The sequence below is a fragment of the Triturus cristatus genome, chromosome 5_1 (assembly GCF_964204655.1).
Source record: "Triturus cristatus chromosome 5_1, aTriCri1.1, whole genome shotgun sequence".
NCBI classification, from domain to species: domain Eukaryota; kingdom Metazoa; phylum Chordata; class Amphibia; order Caudata; family Salamandridae; genus Triturus; species Triturus cristatus.
Window position 1 is genome coordinate 919,155,532 of NC_140587.1, and position 22,564 is coordinate 919,178,095.

Consider the following 22,564-nt stretch of genomic DNA (forward strand, 5'->3'; position numbering starts at 1 on the left):
TCCTTTCCCCATGGCCGACTGCTGTGTGAAATCTTGGTGTTACTTGTTATTATTATTATTATTATGTTTCTTATATAGCGCCTGAATCGACCCCCGAAGGGGTATCTCCGCGCTTGCCTTGGGAACCCGTCCTGGCTTTTCCCTATGAGATAGCCCCTACAGGGCATCCCCAAGGTGAAAGCCAGGCATCCCGCCGCGGGGGGCCGTTGTGGAGATTAAGCAAGCTTAATGCCCAGAGTTGCAGAGTGTGAACCCATGATTAGGTCAGGCACCGAAGCGAGAATTATCGAGTCCATGGACATTTGAGCTCAAGACCCTGTCGCGTCGGGAATTGAACCCTGGTCCCGGGTCTGACCTCTGCTTCAGGGTCTGCCTGCTCTAACCAGTGAGCCACACTTCTCCTGATGCACCCCCATTATGCAAGATTTATGCCACCTGCAGCCTACTTGGCTGTGCACATAAGATAAAGGCTGCGCCAATTTCCTACCAGGCACTTTTTAGTCGGTATAGGCCAAGGCTTTGGGCAGCTCAGTTTTCCTGTTGTAATTGGGCCTCACCCAAGCCACCCTATGGCAGCCCGCCGGTCCAGGGTGGGTGTAAACGCTGCTGATGTTAAGGCTGTTTGTTTAAAAAGGATCCTGCTTTCTTAAATTTACAGCCTGTACTATCCCCACCTGCTGGATCTCAGCTGGGTCTCTCCCTCACCACCACATTTTACAGTGTTTTTTTTTTTTTGTTTTTTTTTTTTTCAAAAATTTTATTAAAACAATAAAGCAGTTACAAGCATGGGCCTACAACCACCAGGGCCGGCCGCTAGACTCAGAAAGAATCGTACATTAGTTAAAGCAGTAGGCGACACCTGGGGCCCAGCCCCGTAAATGGCTCAGGATAGCTCGAGAGAAGCAGGAGACATACATTTAACATAAATAACAACAAAAAAACAAAGGGCGAGGCATACGGGCAAAAAGCGTGTGTCAGGCTACATCCGGGGGACTTTTACTCCAAACCTTCAATTAGCTATCAACAGGAGGGAGTACTGAAAGATCGGGGGGGGGGTAACGGGAAAGGAACATCTATATTCAATTATTACAATCAGTCGCAAGGAACCATCAAGGGTCAGGGGGACAAGGCAATATCGGTGTCCACTAGGGGGGGCGTACAGATACCCCCACGATACACGTTCCATTGCCCCCAAATTCTACCCCATGCCCCGGGTTTACCGCGGGCCACATATACCGTCTTCTCCCTGAACATACACCAGTCCATGTTTTCCTTCCATACTGACACGGTGGGTGGCCGCTGGGAGCCCCAAAGCTGCGCTATATCCCTCTTAGCAATCATGTAGCCCAGGGCCGCCCACCGAGTCTGCGCCGCATTATAATCATTGGGCTCCCACACATTCAAGACACAGCGACGCACCTCCGGCAGCAGCGCCACCCCGGTGACTTGTCCCATGACCCCATGAACCCGACGCCAGTAGTCCGCCACCTCCCGGCACTCCCAAAGGATATGGAGAAAGGTGGCACTGAGCCCACACCCCCGCTTGCAGAGCCCATCTTCCGAGAATCCCATCGAGACCAGACGGGGGCCCGTCACATACACCCGGTGGAGAATCTTTAACTGGACCAGGCGGAGACGGGCTGGAATGGCGACTTCCTTGGGGGACGATAGTGCGGACTGCCAGTCCTCGTCGTCTAATTCCACCCCGTCCCCCGTCCACGTCTCCCGAAGGCGCACCAATAGGTCAGCCCGATTATTAATGAGTTTTTTATAGATTAAGGAGATAGTACTGTCGGGAACATGACCATCAAGTATGCGGTCCTCGAGGGGCGAAGAGGCCGGGATCTTGGTCCCCTCCCCAAAGACAGAGAGCAGGGCATGCCGAACCTGGGCGTATCGGAAGAACTCCTTTTCCGTGAGTTCGTATTCGCTCTGGAGCGCCGCGAAGGTCTTAACCGCGCCCTTCATCCATAAGTCTCCCACTCTACTGATGCCAATCGTGTCCCAACGGTCAAACCCCTTCGTTGTCCAGAGGCTTCCCAGTCGGTCGGAGGCAAATAAAGGAGTAGCGCATGTCAGTCGCTCACTCCAGCCCATGGCTACATTGGCCGCCTTCCAAATCCGTACCGCGATCTTAGTGGGGCCCGTCAGGGTCCGTCCAGCCGAGCGGGAGTAAAGCGCCCTGGTATAGTTACCGCCGGGAAGCAGGAATTTATCCATCTCATACGCCGGGTTCAAGCCAGGCCCATACGTGGCATGGTTAATGGCTGATAGCTGTGAGGCCCAATAATACCTGCGAATGTCGGGAAGCGCGATGCCCCCGTCGTACCAGGGGAGAGTGAGTTTGGCCAGGGCGATACGCGCCCGTCCGTCCCACACCAGTCTCCTCTGCAGGCTCTCTACTTCCCGAAAGTAGGCCACTGGAATGATGTCGAAGGAGTTCTGAAGTGCATAGAGGAACCTGGGAAGGGACATCATTTTAAACAATGCGGCCCGACCCAGTGGGGACAGGGGCAGCCTACACCACCGCGCCGTGTCTTCCCTCAAACGCCGAAGTGGAAGCAGGAGATTGTGCTCATAGCGAGCTACCGGGTCCAGCGAGATGTGTATCCCCAGGTATTTAAAGCCGGACAGAGATATTTGAATCGGAAGCCGAGGCGGCAGGAGAGGGGGGCCACCGGAGATAGGATAGACACAGGATTTAGACCAGTTAATCGTGAGACCCGAATTTCTCCCGTAGGAAGTCAGAACATCGAAGAGAACGTTCAGCGACTGCCGCGGCGAGGTAAGATACAGGAGGATATCGTCAGCATATAACGAGACCCGATCCTCAAAGCCCGGGGCCCACCGGATCCCCCTGATCGAGGGCTCCCAGCGGAGCCAAGCGGCGAGTGGCTCCAGGGCGAGAGCAAAGAGCAGAGGGGACAACGGGCACCCCTGCCTCGTACCCCTACCGAGAGCGAAGGGCCGAGAGACCCGCCCATTAACCACCACCTGAGCCATGGGTCCCGTGTAGAGAAGCTTCACCCAGCCAAGAAATCCCTCCCCAAAGCCGAATTTGGTCAAGACAGCCCAGAGGAATGGCCACTCGATGGTGTCAAAGGCCATCGTGGCATCTAAAGAAACCAGCACGGCCGGTTCGGAGAGGTACTCTGCCCTGGCGAGGGCGCCATGGAGTCGCCGCAAGTTGAGGGCGGTGTTGCGATGGGGGATGAAGCCGCATTGATCAGGATGAATCAGATCGCAGATAACGCTCAACAAACGATTGGCAAGGACTTTAGCCAGGATTTTAGGCTCCGCATTTAGCAGTGAGATAGGCCTGTAAGAGGCACAGCGGTCCCGTGGCTTACCTTCCTTGGGGATCACGACTATCGTGGCCAGTCGCTGGTCGACCGGAAGGGAACCGGCCTCAAGGGACTCCTGAAACATACGACTGAGGAAGGGAGCTAGTTTATCCGGGCGCAACTTATATAATTCGATAGGTAGACCGTTGGGACCCATGGCCTTGCCCGAGCGAAGGGACCGAATCGCAGTCGCGATTTCATCCACCGACAAGGGAGCGTCCAGCTGCTCACGGTCCTCGGCAGAAAGGCCAGGCAAAGCAATGTCCCTCAGGAGAAGGCGAGAATCTTCCTCATCCCTATCAGTCACTGGGGAGTACACAGTCCGGAGGTGGTCGGCAAAACATTCCACAATCTCACCAGGCTCAGTCACACACACTCCATCCGAGACACGCAACTCCGGGACCACACGATTCACTCTCTCCTTCTTGTCCAGCCACGCAATCAGCTTTCCCGCCTTGTCCCCAGCATCATACAACCGACCCTGCTGCTCCCTATACATAGTTTTGGCAGCGTCGGTGACAAGAGATCTGTATTCAAACTGTTTCAGGCTGAGGGCATGGAGCCCGTCCGGAGTGACACCCGCCTCCAAGGCCGACTCCAGCCCCGAGATGTCAGTCTCCAGCTTCACCACCGCCTCACTCCTGAGCTTCTTGGCCACTACTATCTGGGAGAGGGCGTGTCCGCGGATTACGGTTTTAAAGGCCTCCCACAGGGACATTGCAGACAACACAGACCCCTCGTTTTCAAGAAAGTATTGGTCCATAGCCTTAACCAGACTCTCGCGGGTCGTGGGGTCTCGCAGGTACCACAGGTTAATGGGAGCGATCCGCCCTGCAGACCGCGACTCGGTGTCAAAGAGAAGCCACAGCGGGGAATGATCGGAGATACCCCTCGCCAGGTGCCTGACCTCTCGAATGCGACCCGTCTGCGCCGCGGGCATAAGGAAATAGTCTAACCTAGAAAGACTCCCATGTGCCCCAGAGTGAAAGGTGTATTGACATTGGGTCGGATGCATTAATCGCCAACTATCCACCAGGCCGAAGGTCTCCAACAGACCGCCTAGCCAAGCCTGGGCAGCGGGGAGGGCCCTGGGTGGGTGACGATCCAGGTCCCCCGAAACCACCGAGTTAAAATCCCCGCCCATAAGCAAAAGGCCATCCGGAAGTTCAAGCAGCATTCGACCCAAGTCCGCGAAGGTGGAGTTCTGGAGGCCCGGTGGGACGTAAATTGAGACCAGGGCAAGGGGATGCCCCTCCCACCTCCCAGTCAGACAAACATAACGCCCTCTGTCATCTGAGACCACGCTCGTGATCTCCAACGGAAGTGAGGATCGCAGGAGAATGCCCACCCCCCTGGAGCCAGTTGTGAAACCAGAGTGAGCCACGAGGCGGTATCCCCCCCTGTTCATTGCATGGCAGACATTGCCAACCAAATGCGTCTCCTGGATAAACACCACATCAGGAGTCAGACGACGCAAATACTGCAGAACTACACCGCGTTTGATACGGTCCCCCAACCCATTGACGTTCCATGACATCAGCTTCAACCCGTCCCCCCCATCCCCTCCAATAGATCAGAGGTCCCCCCGCAAGTAGCACAAGTCCCAAAGGTGGCAGAAAATCAATACCTCGCCCTGCAAACAAAAACCACACTACAAAACAACCCCTCCTTCCCCCCCACCCCCCCCAACACCCAACTCCCCCCACCCTGCACCCCTGCGGGCCAAAAAACCCCCCCAAATTGCAGTGTGCCTGTCGCCCAACTAACCCCAGTCTACAAAAAGACCCCGGAGGAGGAGAGGGACCCGTCCCCGCCCGCCCCCCATAGAGGTACTAGCAAAACACACTGAACCAAAGAAGTACAACCCAGCTGAGCAGTGCAAATTGGCAAAATCAAGGACCAAGAGTCACTCCAAAGGGGACCCGTCACCGTTGGCACCCGCAGAGGGCCCGGGACGGCCACCTCTGTCCGGCAGCGAGTCCAACCAGTCACTCACGGCCACAGGAGAGTCAAAGAAGGCAGTCCGATCCTCATGTTCCACTCGGAGTTTGGCAGGGTAGAGCATAGAGTACTTGAGGCCCAGCTCACGAAGACGACGTTTCACCCCCTGGAATCCCATCCGCTGTTTCTGGACAAGTTGAGTAAAGTCCGGATAAAAGTTAATGGATGAGTTCTCATATCGAACCGGGCCATGGACCCGCGAGGCCTGCAGAATCGCATCCCGGTCTCTGTAGTAAAACAGTTTGGCCACGATAGGCCTCGGGGGGGCCCCCGGCCGTGGCCGCCCGCCCGGAACTCGATGAGCCCGTTCAACGGCAAAAAATTTACTCAAGCCCGCAGGGGTCAGCTGTTGGAGGATGAGTTCCTCGACCAGGAGGTCAACCGGGCGGTCGTCGGAGGACTCCGGTACGCCGATGACACGGATGTTGTTGCGTCGGGCCCGTCCCTCGAAGTCCTCCAGCCGCCGGGCCATCTGCTCATTGACCACCTTGATGTCGCCGAGCGCGGCCTGCAGGTCCGCCACATCCGCACCCAGGGTGGAGGTCCGCGCATCGAGAGTTTGAACCCTCTCGTTTGTTTTGGAGAGGTCCGCCCGTATTAAGGTGACATCAATCGCCACCGTATCGATCTTGCGGGCCAGGGCCTCGTATTGCGTGGCGATGGTCTCCCTGATGCCATCAATGGCGCCCATGATGTCCTGTAGGGAAAGTTCCGAAGAGACGGATGTGCCACCACCGGCGACGTCTGAGGGGGGACCGGCCGGTCCAGGAGAGCCCCTGCCCTGAGTATAGCGGTCCATGTTGTTGGTCTGGACCGATCCTCCACGGAGGGAGGATTTAGTCTTGCGCCCCTCGGGGCCCCCCTTGCCCCCCATGAGGCCACGGACTCCGAGGGGGACCGCCGGACAAAAGTAGTTGGGATACCGGCCCTGGAAACCAGCGCCTCACCCGAGGCCACAGTATGACGGTGCGGGGGGACCCAAGGCGATAGGCACTCTAGTGGCAGGTGGTGACAAAGCTTTGTGCAGAGGTCAGGGAAACACCCCGCCACCTCAATCGCTCCACCGGCCAGCCCCCTGAGGTCTGAAAGTGAAACCGAAAGTGGCCGAGCGGCCCCTGGCACCGCGCCGCAGCCGCTGTTGTTCAACTGCGACACAGCCCCACGGCTCACCTTCGCCCCGGGCACCTCCGTCGGGTGGGTCCCAAAAGTTCAAACAACGATAACTCAGGATTCCCGGGTCCGATTAAATTTCTGAAAGGAGATACGTGCTCAGCCGGTCGTCATCTCCCAGATTCCATAAACCAAATCAGGATATTGTCAGGATAAATTCCGAGGAGCAGCGAGGGTCCGGGGAGCCCTGTGCTCACGCGACCATCTTGGATGCGCGCTAGGCTCCTCACATTTTACAGTGTTGATGCTGTTTCACACTTCTGCCATTGTCTGCTACCACAGCAGCCCATGGGGGCTTCGCTAGTGAATTGCTGGGTGGTGAGTCCCACCAGGCCCAGGCAGTGCATTCTGCCACTGGACTTGGCAGGCAGCTCTCAACTGCAGCCTCAGGCTCACTCGCAGTCCCTGTCACCACTGGGTCTGCAAGCCCCTCGGTTGTGCTGTTGTGTATATGCAACAGACGTCTCCACGCGAGTAGAGAGAGACTCTGTTTGTCACCTGGGCCCTGATATCCTCCCACACCCCTTTCCTCCACATCTGTGGCTCGGGGGCATGCAGTGCCCTGGTCTGATGATGCATTTGCTGGGCCTGTCACAAAGTTTTCTTTAGGCAGCCATCTTGGTTGCTGGCATGGCCACACCCCCTACGCCTGATAATGTAATGTAAAATTTGCATTCTTATTCGTATGTTATGTGGCCTCGCCTAGTCAGAAAGTCAATATTTTGCTTATTTTGTAGAAAACATCTGTTTTGACTTACCCTGAAGGGACAATATTGAGACTTATTTTCAGATGATAATGGTATAGGTGTCGTACAAGACTATTTTGAAAAGAAAATATGAATTAGGATTGTGAATGCATGAATAATGGAATCTTGTAACACACAGGAGCTAATTGAATCATATAACAACCCATTATTACTTAGCTGGCCATTTTACATGCATTACAGCAATTGGCTTTTGATGATTATTTTGTCTGGGACACAATGAACAGGAAATTATTTGCCATTAAAAAAGCAGGATTCTCCAGCGGATCAATTATCATTGAGCGAGAACTCAAAAAGAAGAGCCAATGGCTATTCTTATGCAACCATGTACAGATCTGACAGTTTGAAGGACAGTTGTGCCCTGAGGTAAGAGTTGTCCTCTACGGCATAGCAGGGTTATTTTCCTAGTTCCCTGATCCTCCGTTACCGCTGCAGTGTAGATAGAGATTTTCTGAAAGAGCATGCAAATGCAAGTGAATTAAAGGTAAAACAGGTTAATAACTTCATAATTGCAGTTAACAAAATCAGACACAAAATTCTCTCCTGAGAAGGGGAGTGACAGTGTCTGATAGGTGATTTATTTATGATTAGCAAAATGGTGAAATGTTAAAACATTTCAGGGTTATCTCACACTCCCTGATGTTTTATTTGTAGGCAGTAGCATATATTTTAGCTTAAGTACTTTTGTAGGGTTTATTCCCTTTATAGTATTCTACTCAGACGTTACTTTGTTTCATTATTTCTCTATCTATATTTGGAATCAATAAATTGAAACAGAACTTCAAAATGCGGCTTGATTCCTGCCTCGCCCATGACCTTCCCTTTAGCCAGGTTCTAAGAGGAATTAGCTTTGCCTGTGGTCTATTTGACAACTGTATGTTTAGGTATAGTTCTATAACCCGAGGTTAGTATGGCAGGTCGGTTTGTATTTGCATACTGCACAACACTAATAAGTATGCCAGCAAATCGTACCTTCACTGTTATTTTTCCATAGGGATATAAGTATACTTTATCAGCTATGGATTTATGCTCAGATCTTTATTTTACTTAATGATGTTTATTCTGCCAGTTCCAGTCTGTAACCGCATTGCCTATTGGAGGGTCCTGTAAGTTCGTGCAGAAGCTCTCATCCTGTCCTATACTGGACGAGTAGAAGAGATGGGTCAAACTTTCTGTCATTTTCCTAATGTTCAGCTTGGCCCATCTCATGGGCTAACTGCATCAGGAAATTCCTAATTAGCTGAAGGACAACTAGTTCCCTTGCTGGTCCCTGGGCAGAATTTGAGGGTTCACTATAAAGGATTCCCTCTCCCCAGCACATCTTCAATCGACTGGTATTTTCCATAATGGTGTTTAGCCTGCTTCCTACCTGAGTGGGGAACTCTGCCTGTGCTTGAAAGCAGCAGCTAAGAACTCCTATATATCTGGTTACAACCCCAACTCCAAAACTTGGTCTCCCATTAAGATGATCACTTTGAAAAGTCTGATGTGCTTGAAATGTATCCTTTGTATCCTTGGGGCCTGCCTATGTCCAACATTTAGTTTGAACCTTTTGCGGTCTCACCCCCTCAGAAGCTACTTCTTCACTAGCTGGATGGAGGTGGACAGCATGAAACCTCCATTCAACTATCTTTCTGCTGCTACCACTAACCTTGTTGCTATCAGGTAATTGCCACACAAGTACCTAATTGCTATGTCATCCCTAAAGTCTACGACCACAGTTGCCGCTTATATCACCACCACTGCCAAGGTTACGGTAAAGACATGGCCACTGTGGAATTTAGCTTCATCTTTCACACAGAGAATTTTCTTTGGACTCATAATCTTTTTTTTAATCATAGTCTTGTAGGCACTGGTGTCTTGGAGGGCAGCATCCTGGCCCCCACCCATGTAAGCATGTAAACAGTGTGCAGTGGACCAGGCAGTTTTGGATATGCTCTCACAGCTACATCGGTGTCTGTTTCCTACACATTGAAGCTTAGCATGGCATCTGTACTGTAGCACTGACAGCACTGACAATAGACTCTATTTGCCAAGAAATACTTTTTAGGTTTAAATAAGTTTAGATAATATATTTCACTGTTAACAGTTATGTAACCGCTGATATTTAGTTTCAAATGTAAACTTGTCACAAAAAGATACTCAATTCTAGACCTAGTAGGCCCTCATGAGCCTTAAGAGGCAACACAAAGCAAGAGTAACAAGAGACAGAACACTAGCAGGAAATCCATTTGAACCTACTTCCCTTAACATTCCCTCCCAAAACATGAGCCTGGCCCACCTTGTAAATAACGTCATCCTGTCTGTCCCAGAAGCCTCTCAGACAAACCAGTGTTATCAAACAGAGCCAAACTCACCCTGTGTCAGGAGGTAAAGACTCCATAAAAGCCTTAGCTGATTCCATCTTCGTAAACACTTACTTTTTGCAGTCATAGTCCATTTTTAACCATAGTCCATTCTTAACTGTACCTGAAATTCCTACTGATACCACAAGATCTTTCGCCAAATGGTTTACTTCCTCGCCAGTGACTCAAAATTTAAATCCGATAAGAGGATTCCTCCACACTTCAGCCTCCAGTGGTTGTTATCTCCATTCTGCGGTTGCCAATCACCTTTGGCTCTCCAAGGACCAGAGTCCATCAGCAGTTGTCCCTACTCCCTTTACATATTCACAACATTTTGTGATGACTCCTCTAGCTGAACTGCCACAGCTTTCACCACAGATTCAGTAAAACTCGTTTTCACTGATAAACTCTTTGTTCTATTCACTAATGGAGTGTGGGAGGTCCCTCTAGCCTTGTGTCATGTCCAGGGATGTGTTTGGACTAAGCCTCCCTTTCAGCTCCTTCTATCTATCATGATACATTCATTCTTGCACCCATCACTAGTGTGTTCAACACCATAGCTTCCCAGTTGCAATGGGTGGCACGCTGGGTGGAAGGCAGACACCTATTAGACACGGAGACTGAGGCAACATCTTATTTAATAGATGCCATTCTCTCTATCTTCCATACGTGTGGAAGGAGAAAAGGACCATTCTCATTACTGCTACAAGTGGCATATCAATGCTTCCGCAGCGCACTATTCCTCACAAAGAATGTAAAACCCTATACACCGGCGATCCCGCTGCTCGGGACACCCAGAGAACCGCGTGCAACCACTCTAGCCGAGTTGGAAGCCTGGCGCACCGCGGGTATACACTCAGTGGGAGATTTGTATCTAGATGGTACGTTTCTATTATTCAATGCTCTGATGCGGAAGGAGGGCCTACCCCCAGGACAATTTCTAACACATGCTTCATGGTCCAGGACATTACAAAACAGCTGGGGAGACATTACTCTAGAACTGCAGACACACATGGTACTCCAATATATCCATGTCATGGGGAACGGCAGTCACCTTACCCGATGGTTTGCAAAAGCACTACGACTCCATACAGCTATCGATCTGACCGCTTTACACACAAAGTGGGAAGTAGACCTGGGTCACCCTTGCACACACAAAAAATGGACCACAATATTAGCAACTCCAGTACATATTCCATGCAACGCCAGGTTCGAATTCTTCCAGTATTATATAGTGCATAGAGCATACCTCACTCCGGAAACATAAACCGATATTTTCATAGGAAATCCTCACATTGCCCCCGATGCATTCATGTGAGCGCAGATCTAACACACATGCTGTGGTCGTGTCACAAATTGCTTCAATACTGTGAGGGAGTGACTAAGCTACTATCTCAATGCACTGAGCGACAAATCACAAACTCTTGGAAAATATGCATATTGGGATTATTTCCTTGAAACAAAACTATTTCCTTGAAACAAAACACACAGAGCCACGAACCGATTCATAGATTTTGGTCTAATAACAGCTAAAAGGCTCATAACAAAACACTGAAAATCCCAAGTCCCTCTGACATTAGCTGCATGGTCTTGTTAAGTTGTTAACTGGGCCAGAGCTGAAGGGGTATCGCTTATAAGAGAAGACACACTGGGTCTGCGTAAGTTCCCACTCTCGGCTAGCTGGAATGCAATAACCACTGCACTCCAAACAACTTACAGAATATACCAAATGATCCAGCTATGTGAGTCAAGTATGGTGCGGTACACTAAGCTTAACACTAGGTGTCAATTTCTCATAGACGGGGGGGGGGGGGGGGTATAGTCCTGCTTATACGAGAAAAAAAGTACGAAAGAGGGGTAAACAATGTGCTGACACGTACAAATTAGATTAGAAACACAGCAAATAAAGGTAATAAGTAACAGAGGAGAGGGACAGGCTGGAGGTATCGGCATGCCTAGTGTTGTTTAGTTTGTTTAGTTGGGAACTATATTGATCTTGTTTGTTCTTGTTGAAAATGTGCACTATATATGGACACTAATGCTGCATGTCACGACAAGGGCTGTGTATTTTTCTATAACTGTAAGCATGTACTTTGTACTGCAGACTGCAATGTATGCTGTAATAGACTTTCTTGAAGACTGCTTGTAAAGATGATTTATGTATCGGGGTAAACACTGAGAGATATTCATCAATCTGTCATATATAAATGTGACAATAAACTGATCAAACAAAAAAAACTAGTGTGTTCAACACAATTCCCTGTATTTGTTTCGTGCCGCTGGGGCTGTGTCAGGGAAAAGGTTTGGTACCAGTTGGGTCTTCACTACTGCAGTGGTATCTGGTCACTCTTGTCCAGGTGTCTTGACTACTGGTGAAGCCTCACATCCTCCACATTTCCCATCTTTGCCATGTCCCCATCATTCCGTGACAACCCAGGATGTCATTAACTCCACCACCCGTCAAACAGAATATTCCAATTCTCCCAAGGCTGATGTGAATTCTTTCCTTGGCAGCTGGCCCTGCACTTCTGACACTGTTGAGTGATGCAAAGCTGGACGACTGAATTGTAGGTCACCATTAAGAAACAGAGTCACACTCTGCTAACAAATCAAAGACATTAGAGGACTATGTTGAAGGCACACAGGGGTGAAATCAGGAGAATAACCTCCATTTTGTTTGCTTTCCCAAAGGAGATGAGGGAGGCCTTCTGCAGTGCTTCTTGGAGGTATTACTACCTATGTTGATTCCTACATAGAAACTCACCTCTTGCTTTGCCAAACACTACGCACTAGCACGGAAAGCTCCTCCAGGAGTGCCACCTAGACCTCACAATGCAAAACGCAAAATGGACCGCATTGAGATCCTAAGAACTGTGTAACAAATATATGCTCTTATAACCAGCAAAGTTGACGTTACCATTTAATTTGAAATCCTACATTTTCAACATGCCTGAGGAACTGTGCTACAGAGAGGAAGGATCTCTGTGGGGAACCTGCACATTCATGGATGCTACGCATTTAGGTGGACTCCATGGGACCTGGCCCTATATCAAATGGTATACGCACATACATAACTATTTCCGTGAATGCAGAATTTGAAAGGTTAAGAATGCTCACTCAGTTTTAGCCCACACATTCGGGTTTTAGTTCTAGAGGGGAATTATTTTTTTTGTAATCTTGGTGGGTTGGCAATGATGACTAGCTCCGAGGCACCATCAGGGGATTCACAGCGTATGCTTTAGATACAGAATTAATAGGAGGGAGTGGGATGGGGCTGTTTGCTTTGTTGCAATTTGTTTATATTCAGTTTTCTGTTACTGTTATTCATCATAGGCAGGGCTTCATAAATCAGAGACATGTCATGGAATGTTAACAGGTCCAGTGATAGCATCAATAGGAGAGACATTTTGAAATCGGTATAACGTGGAAATCCAAATAGATTGTTTCTACAAAGAGATGCACCTGATGAACACTAATTATAAATTCCTGCTACATAAGGGTTCGAGACAATTTCACATGTGGGATTGATCAGGGGTTACTGAAGGTTAGTGATCTTATTCAAAAGTCAAAACCCTTCACAATTCCAAGGGTTTGGCATGACCATTAAGGTAGATATCTAATGTTCATAGAAAATACATGGCACAATGCTAATGTTCTGAATGTTTTCGCCTCACCACTACTGACAACTACGTTTCTGCAGTTCCTGGATTGTACCCTAGACCAAGTGCCACTAAGTTTAGCCGTACTAAATAGAGATTTGGTGATTGGCTAGAACCTTTATTAAAAGAGAGTACCAGACAGACACTGAACAGAGGAACAGGCCACTTGCTAAACACTCGTTGGGCCCTAGTAATTTATGGGTCTTGATCTCTTGAAAAACTGTGGAGTCACTTTCTTTTCTGATGCACATAAATCCTTTTTCCCTAATAGACCCTTTCTGCATGCCTGTATTTCATCTCTCTAGGGTAACTATGACATGCTTCCGCACAAGAGGATTACCCGAACATCCTCCCATTTAACTGGTGGTAGGTCACATGAGTGGGGTCATTGAAAAGGACATAGAGACTTAACACTTGGTACCTTAAAAATGAGTTCAGTGGATTTCCCCTCAGTTTTGTGGTAAGCATTCAAGTTGATGCTAAGAGTTTCTCACCTCTTAGCATTAAAACTAAGAAGATGGGTGTCGTATAGAAGTTTAAAAGGGACAAAATTTAGGCTGTGGGTTGCTTGGAAGCACTTACTCTTGAGCTCAATGCTCAGTAACATGTAACAGCAGATGGGGCTATGCTGTGAGATCTGGAATGTTCTAAATTGAATTTACAGCAGATTTTCCAAGATGAGGCCAGATGGATCTAGACAGCCTTCCAACTTAGGTTCTAGGAATCTGGGAATAAGGCTAGAATACTGATATGTTGGCTCAGCAAAAGGTAGGAGGTCATTCGACATACAGGTGGGATGCTAAATGAGACATGGCAGCTGGCCACAGACCAAGGAGAGAGATCTCAAGTTTGCTACCTAGTATTAAAAATTACATGGCTCGTGTAACTTTGTGCATTCTCAGCAATCCTTTTTATTGCCAGCCTTTCCCACATAGAGAGGTCTGCAGTCCAAAAGCCAATCTCCAAATCTGTGGTGAACAAGGTGATAGAGCAGCTACACTGTCGACAACTCCCAGCCCTGTAGAATTTTCAAAGAGATTCACAAAGGCCCTTCCCCCCCACTTACGTGCAGTGTATGATGTCTCACTGTTGGAAAGAGCCTTGCCTGGGGATTTAGGTGAAGCAGCCATCACTGACCTTTGAAACGTAGACTCGACACCCCACTGATGTGCATCCTCAAGGCCATATGTCATATTATTATTGAGGAAAAAGGTTTTGCTGAAGTATTGGCAAATTGCCTTCTCAAAGTTATCTGTTTATTATTTCACCCAGACCAAATTTGGTTTAGGCCTGAATGATGCATGTGCCGTAAAAAAAGATGCCTTCACAATACTCTGGCAATAGCAAGATGGCTGACAGGATCATTTTATTAGACGGGACACTTGGCAGAGGTGCCCCCTGTTGCTGCTTATATTGGGTTTTGCGTGGAGTTACTTCTGCAATAGATCAATCGCACACCAAATCCTAAGGCATTCAGTGTACCCCGGGAATAGAAAGTTGTGTTTTCCTTTATGTTGTACTGGACCGATGGCTAGGTACATTATGAATTTATCTTGGAAATTAAGTGGGACAAATTCAGTGTCTACCAAGTTTGTAGTGGAAAGAGCATGCAAGAATGAACTACCCAGTCTGATCTCAAGGTTGTACTGACAAGATGCCATCACCTGCTGATATCTGTTACTGCGTCTGAGTCATGCAGTTGTTTAGGAAATATTGCTCATTATTGCTCCCAAATTGGAAACCCTTAATTTAATATGATTTTCATCACTGGGGCCTATTACCTTTGTAGATATTAGCGAGAACGACTGGTAAAAATTATGTCTCTTCCGTTAAATTCTACAAAAGTACGCTTATAAAATTTAGTTGCATTTTTTCTTGGGAGGTTGACACAATGGTGTGGGCTTTTAACTACGGAAATGAGTTATATGGGTATGTATGACCAGGTGCAATAAATATACATAGTTTTGTGAGTGAAGGTTGTCCTCTCTTACCTGTGAGCATCCCACTTGCTTGTGGTCATTGATTATTTGGGATGGGCTCATATACGGGCAATGGTCACACATTTGTATCCGCACTGTCTGTACGGGAGATAGCCTCTTTCTAGTGCAGCTTTGGTGGTTTTCAAAACCTGGGAGGACTCATTGAAGGACATGGTGTGGGATGGTTCCCGATGCAGGAAATCCTTTAGTGGGTTGGCATGGATATAGCACTTGTGACTGCCCTACAGGTCTTTGAGGGGTGGGACTCGCTGGGAGTTTTAAGTTGATGTGCCAGAACTATAAGCTCCTGTTCCGTTTCCTACCCACACAATCTTTTGATATGTGGATTTACATCATTCACTAACATCATACATCAAAGATCTCGACAATCTAACCAATTTCAGTGCCCCAGAAGGTAAGCTTACAGTTGAGGCACATGCAAGATAAGAAAATACAAAGATTTACAGAGATCTGATAATTAATAAACAAGTCTTTTCCCTACGTTGATGGGTTAAGCGGACCAGGATCCCTGAAACGCCAGACACCTGCATGTGGCTCTTATGGCACACAGAGAGATGGCAAGTACTTTTTCCGCCACATGCAATGTCACTACCCACAGAGTGTATATTTTACACTGACGCGATTATGGCATGGTGGTGAGTTGTTTTGTTGTGTGGTTTGGTGTCGCCGGATTGTGCTGATTTGTTAAGATGTGTTGGGTCTACCTGTAGCTCTCACTCTGAAGATGGCAAAGTTGAATATTCTATATGACTGAGATATTAATGGGTGCACAGGGTCTTATTTAGTTTGGGTCTGGTACTCTGAAGGTTATGCTGTGAATCTCCTGGTAGCTCAAAATTAATCCCAGCAATGTACAAATGGAACTTGCGGATAGGCAAATATATGATTCTGGAAACCACTATCTACAAGGATCACGAGTTCCCTTGATACATTGGAAAAGTTTGGGGGTTGCAGATGAAGCACATGGAAAGAACCTCATTAATGTCACTATAAATTGCTGTATCTACTGTTGAACTATAGTTTCATTACCCCTGGACTTCATTTAACTGCTCCATTCAAATGTGATGCCAGAGTATTCATTCACATTTTTATCAACTATTACAATAGCTCATATTACAATATCTTTGCTTTGTTGTACCTACCACAAATGACAAATATGATTGATAAAATAAAATATAGATGTAACACCTATTATAAGATGCTCTTAAATTCTAATTTCGCTAATCCGATTATCCATCTCTGTAAAGTCCGTCTCAATCCACTCTAATCTTTAGTCTGATAGGTTACATTTTTAACTTAGCTATGGTAATCACAGACACCTTAAGAAGATGGCGGTTAAGTGCTATTTAAATCCTGATAGAAAGGATTATTGAAATAAACGTAAAATGAAAGTTTGTTTTTCTTGTTTATAAGGCATCAGTCAACAATCAAGTATTCAAGGATTTTGACCCTACATGTTGTGTACTTTGATTGTTTATTTATCTTTTGATCATGGAACGTATGGAACCACACTTTTTTCTTGTGCCACATAACCATATTGAAAAGCTGTCCTATTCAGCATGGGAAAATCCCCTCGGTGGGGGTGAGGGCGATTACTGCAAGTTCTTCAGTATTGCCAGTTCTATAAGGTCAAAAGATTTTTATATCCCTTTTTGCCCTCGGGATATTAAAAGGTGACCATGTTTTTCTAGTCTTCCTGTATCTTAGAGGAGTTTTTATGACGTTTCACCACACCTGGGTGGGCATCGTTAGGCCATGATCTGCTCTGCATGGGGTGTAATTTTATGTTGCATGTCAATATAATTTATTATATTCTGTTCTTAATTTATGATACCTATGATTGTTTCTACGTACTTGATATTTGTATATAACAGCAGGATGGTGGTGTCTTGGGCGTTTCCAGAAGTTGATTAAACTAATCAGCGAGTTTAGAAGCGGAGGTGGGAAGTGCAGGAGCATGAAAGGAACAAATGCTGTCTTTTAATTGTACAAGCATGGTGCTGATTTGTCAGTGATCCTTTTAGTTTATAATTTTTGGACTTAGTGAAAGGTGTTTTTAGAATTATTGTTGTTCTGTCAGTGTCCATTGATCTCAGAGCCTGAACCACTGCTTCATAGCGTGTGTCTGCATCCGCTTCATTGCCTATGGTAGTTGACCCAGTACAGTTGGATGCACTCAAGTAGTTTCATTGACATGAGCTGAAATGACGGCAAAATCTATGTACTTTGGTTAATCATGTTGATTGCCGTTTTAGCAGTTGAGAATGTGACGACAGCAAGCTAGTATATAAATACTATGCATTGTACTGATTGACTTTTTAGCTCAGAGGAATTGGCAGTTGTACTGCATCAACAGCAAATCAACACTCCCATGGCTACCTTCACATCAGTGAGTTCAAATCTGCTTGTTTGTTTTATTTGGCCTGCTTGTTTAATAATAGTAAATAATGTCGGAATGATAGAGGTAATTTGAGATTTAGATGAGTTGTAAGGACAGTGGCAGGAAGATATCTGGAGAAGTTATATGCTTGCGAGAAAAGTAATGACCACAGATCAGGTCTTGAAGATATTTGTTAAGATTTTGAAGGATGGTTGGTAGTCCTATTTTTAAATAGCTCTTTATTAATTGACAAGTCCACATAAATTAATCATGCTTTGTCATTGTTGCATCTTTGTTCATTATACATGGATATTTTTGCAGTAGACTCATATCACGGCAGAGCTATTAAATCACAAAATATATGCATCTAAAAACATTTTCAACATAACCCACATACATCCATCCATTGATCCTCAAGTCCCAGCAGATGCAACACTGCTACTGTCTTCCCCATTTTTGTGCTGTTGTCCCATTATTAATGTATATATTGGTTATATTACAGAGTACACCCCATATGCCCTATCACACTAGTTATCCATAGGCATTTTTCACCTTTCTGGTATGTTTTGGGAGGATATACCGTTTCTCACCAACAGTGTGGTATTATTTTTTCATGTATGTGTTTATTGTTGTCAGTGGGTCATGATCACGGGGGCATCTCATTAGATTTGACTTATAGAGCCAGAAATAATGTGTCCCAGTGAGTGTTAGCAGATCTATTTCTCTTCTGCTGATAGATATGTAACATGATCTTTGTCTCCGCTGCCCTACACTGAGGTAATTCACAAACCCAATGTGTCCTTAACAGGGGCTCTGCTGCTTTCCAATGCATGGATATCGCTCGTTCCCGATTAGTAGGGCCAGGTCGATAAACCTGGATGTGTGTTTGACTGACTTAGGTCTCGGGAACACTCCCAGCAGGCACACCTCTGCCATGTTAGGCAGTGCTGTACCTGTTAGCTCATCCAGCAGCTTAAGGATGTTAGACCAGTAGGGTATAATGCGTTGGCAAGTCCACACCATGTAAAAAAAATCTGCCATCTCGGTTCTGCATCTGGGACATTCTGAAGGACGCCCTGGATGTATATTGGCTAGGTGCGCCGGGTAGAGTTATGTATGTACAGTGCAAATAGTTTAGTTGCGTATATTTAAAGCATGGATTTCTCTTCACCAATTTACTCCTTATCGGATATGGCGTGCCCAAGTGTTTGTTCCCATTTCATTTTCAAGTATTCTAATGAGTGTAAAGTATAAAGTAAAGGTGGGGGCTAGAGGTTGATGCATACATGTTATTGCCTTGTGCGGTATCCCATGTGTCAATAGTACTGTTAAGGCTTCTGAGAGTGGCTGTTCTGTCCCTTGACGGTTGGTAGTCGTCAATTAATTTTCTAAGGCTCATCATAAATATGTTTGTTGAATTTATGTAACATGGTCACCATGAAATTATCAGCCTCTGGGAATTACATCAGTTGACTACTATGCATTAGAAAAGACGCAAGGATGTTTTGCGCACTTTATAACATGCTCTGAGATCAGAACGAATGGAATATCAAGTGGAAGTTCAGGGATGATTACTGTACGGAACACCTTTGATGATCTTTGCTCACAAACGTTGAAGAGAGAAGACATAGAGCAAGTGTGTATCAGGAGAGTAGCTTTACTCAACTCGACAAGATGCAAGCAAGGCCTGATTTTTACGTCACAACATCAGACACCTTTTAGCTGTCTGTTTCCACTCTTGTGGAACATATCAAAAAAATACAGTGGGCTTAGAATCCGTCCATTGCTTACCATTGGTTGCTTTTATTGTGACTCTCATTTTCTTACTTTTTATTGGATTACTTGCCTTCTTCTTCTTCTTGTGTTTGACATTTTCCTGGGGCATCACCTCTTTACCATCCTTTTGACTGGCTGAATTACAACTTTTGCTTGCCCTTTAAACAGCACGGCCATTGCTTCCCTATTCATGTGTGTTCCTTAAAATGTTTTAATTATACTTTTTTAAAGATATGTAGTCTTAATTTGCTCCAGTTAATCCATTCGTTTGAGATTATTGGTTTAGATATTTAGATACAAAAAGCTTGATATAGATGGAGTGATCTGGAAAATCTACATGTGCCATATGTTGGTGTTAAAGAAATGAATGTACTGATTTGAAGAGCGTATTTTTTCACACAACTGTTTCAATTTGCCAAGGTGCAATTATCATGGCGAAGCGGTGTGTTTGTCATTATTTCTACTATTTTAAAAGACTTAATGAAATATTTACAATGCAAGAATTGCCCTCTATATATGTAACATGTAAAACGTATTTTGTACACTATTTTCTTTCAGTGGAAACAAAGAGAGTTTGAATTTTTTCTCCACAAGGCCACGACTAAACCATGTTCATTCACCAATTCAAAATTATTCTAGCCATAGTATGATGCATTTTTGTGCTGGACAGTGATAAAGCAAGTAGGTTAAGCAGTCTCTGCTTAGGCGGATAATTACAGGAAATCAAGCACAATGAAACACAGAGTATCACAACCATTTAGGGACAGTGCTCACAACTGTACACATCACAAGTTAAATTCTGTAAAACTATTCTCTTCATGTTAGACAAGCTGTAACACCATGTTATAATACAGTATGAAGTAAGACTTGCACATGCTAATGTAGAGCATGGAGCTAGGGTGGAAAATTAATTATCCATGCGTCCGAGTTGAACCTGCCCCAAACCGAAAAATTGCACATTTGTTTTTTGTTTTTCTTTTTAAATCCGCAATTTGCTGCTTCTTATACGCAAGTTAAGGTATTTGTAAGTGGCATGTGTCGGCTCAGTTTTTGAATACTTATATAGTACAGATAAAAGTATTTATATATGTTTGTAAGATTACATGGTAGATCATGAAGTTAATTTTCCTATTCAAAAGGATAGTAACCATTGAAATGAACTTAATAACAATATAAATACTAAATATAATGATAATTTAGCACTTGTGTATTAAGCCTGTATATTTAGTTTATCCTAAATAATTATTTGGATATTCATTCGTTGATTTATTTTCTAATATGTTGGTTCTGGGTCATTGATATTTTAATAATGTTCTTTTAATTATACGTTTTTATGGATTTCTCAGTTTTCTTGCCTTCTTTTCTTTAAACCTTTACAGGTTATCACATGCAACATGTGCAAAAAAAGGAGGAAACACCCTGGTGAAACCAGAAGTTTCTTAGTGTCAACGAGCCCCAGTACTCCCAAGGCCAAACATGGCATGATGACACCACCAGAACTAAAGAAGACTCCGGCTTCTGGGAGGAAGTCAAACCTGTCTAGCCCAGCAATAACTCCCAGGTACCACATATTTGTTGAATGGGTATTAGTTGATGTTGAGGTTTAGAAGTTCAAACACCTTTTATCAGTTGTCCACATTTCTCCACTGTTATACATATCATTTGTTAGGAGTTGGAATAGTTAGGTATTGTAGTAAAATATTACTTTACGTTCAAGAGTCTCGAGAAATTCACTGAAAAAAACACAAAGGTTAAAGTGACGTTATAGTTAGGTAAAAATGTAAATTTAAACGTAACATTTTAAACAAAAAAAAACACAAAAATGTCACCAGTTACAGTTTTTCAAGTTACTATAACTCATGCCCTTGAAATACTCTACATATGACCTCACAAATTAAATCACTCATGACATGTTCTATGGCATCATTGGTAACATCAATGATGACAATTGAAATTATATCATTAAGGACAATACTGTGCATGGCAGCTGGTGCGAATCGTGTAAGCACTCAAATGGGTAGCATTTTGTTGTTTGCAGTTAAATTGTATTTTATTGTACCATTTGTATAGCCCTTACTACTCTTATGTGGAGCACTGAAGCACTTATTCACAGTAGCACATTACACTGTGTGGGGTGTTTGGAAGTGCATTGTTTTGTCTTTGAACCTATATTGAAGTGCTTTCATGTCATGCGTGATGGCATTCGAGGTGCGGTTATCGTGTTAGGGAATGCAGTAATTAGTGGTGTGATGAATTAGGAAGTGCCAGAGATAAACATACACTTTTATAGTTTGTGATATGCTGGCAACTCTGATTAGCTCTGTAGGTCCTTTTATTGTGTTGATATTTTTTACTTTTATGATCTCAGTCAGATTTTTCTATGCTGGCTGTAACAGCCAGTTGTCCACTAATAGATCTTAGGGATCCAGGAGAGGCAACAGGTGTAGACAAAGAATGAGAGGAGTTGGATACCTGCCTGGATAGACTGCTCGTTTATATGACTAGCACTATGTGATATCAAGTAAAGAGATTTGCCAAGATGCACAGCATTATAAGCATGCTTTCTCCACCATTGGGTCTTTCATATATTCACATGCTTGACTCATTCCTTGATGTCAGGCTGGAAATTCCTGCTAACTTTAAATAGTAGTAAACAATGTTAAAATGGCCAAAGGCCCTCAACAGCAGCGTTTGTTTAGGAGCACATCCACCTCATTTGAAAGAACCCAAGCTTCAGTTAGTGAGGGGAAATGTTGAACTCTCCTAGTGTCCATAAAGGCCGCCGTAGCTCTCATTTGATACGAGTATGAGGAGCACATGGCAAAAGTGCGCCACTGACCAGGAAGAAGAGAGTGTCTCATGTGAATATGTGTAAAATACCAATGCTGGAGGACTGGAGTTACTGATAAGTAATTAATTTATTTTTCATCATTTGGTCTTTCATATATTCACATACCTAAATCCGAATAGCAAGCAATACATAACATTAGAATAAAACGGGAAGCAGGCTCACCTTTGCTGCAAAAGATTGTGGAGAACTGGCTGTTCTACTATTGAGTTGGCTGCTGTGTTCACATCCAGGCAATAGTGCTTGATGACTGTGTGCCTGTTCTTCTACATGGCTG

The 22,564-nt window shown here is 45.4% G+C and overlaps 1 protein-coding gene across 2 annotated transcripts in view; it reads left to right on the forward strand.

Moving 5' to 3' along the window:
* The window catches only part of RMP24 (ribonuclease MRP subunit p24), a 195,053-nt gene that overhangs the window by 161,809 nt on the left and 10,680 nt on the right, over nucleotides 1-22,564 (forward strand). For both annotated transcript variants that reach the window (XM_085605950.1, XM_085605951.1), the window contains one exon: nucleotides 20,819-21,000. In XM_085605950.1, coding sequence (XP_085462076.1) covers nucleotides 20,819-21,000 — 182 coding nt within the window. The remainder of the gene's footprint in view (nucleotides 1-20,818; nucleotides 21,001-22,564) is intronic.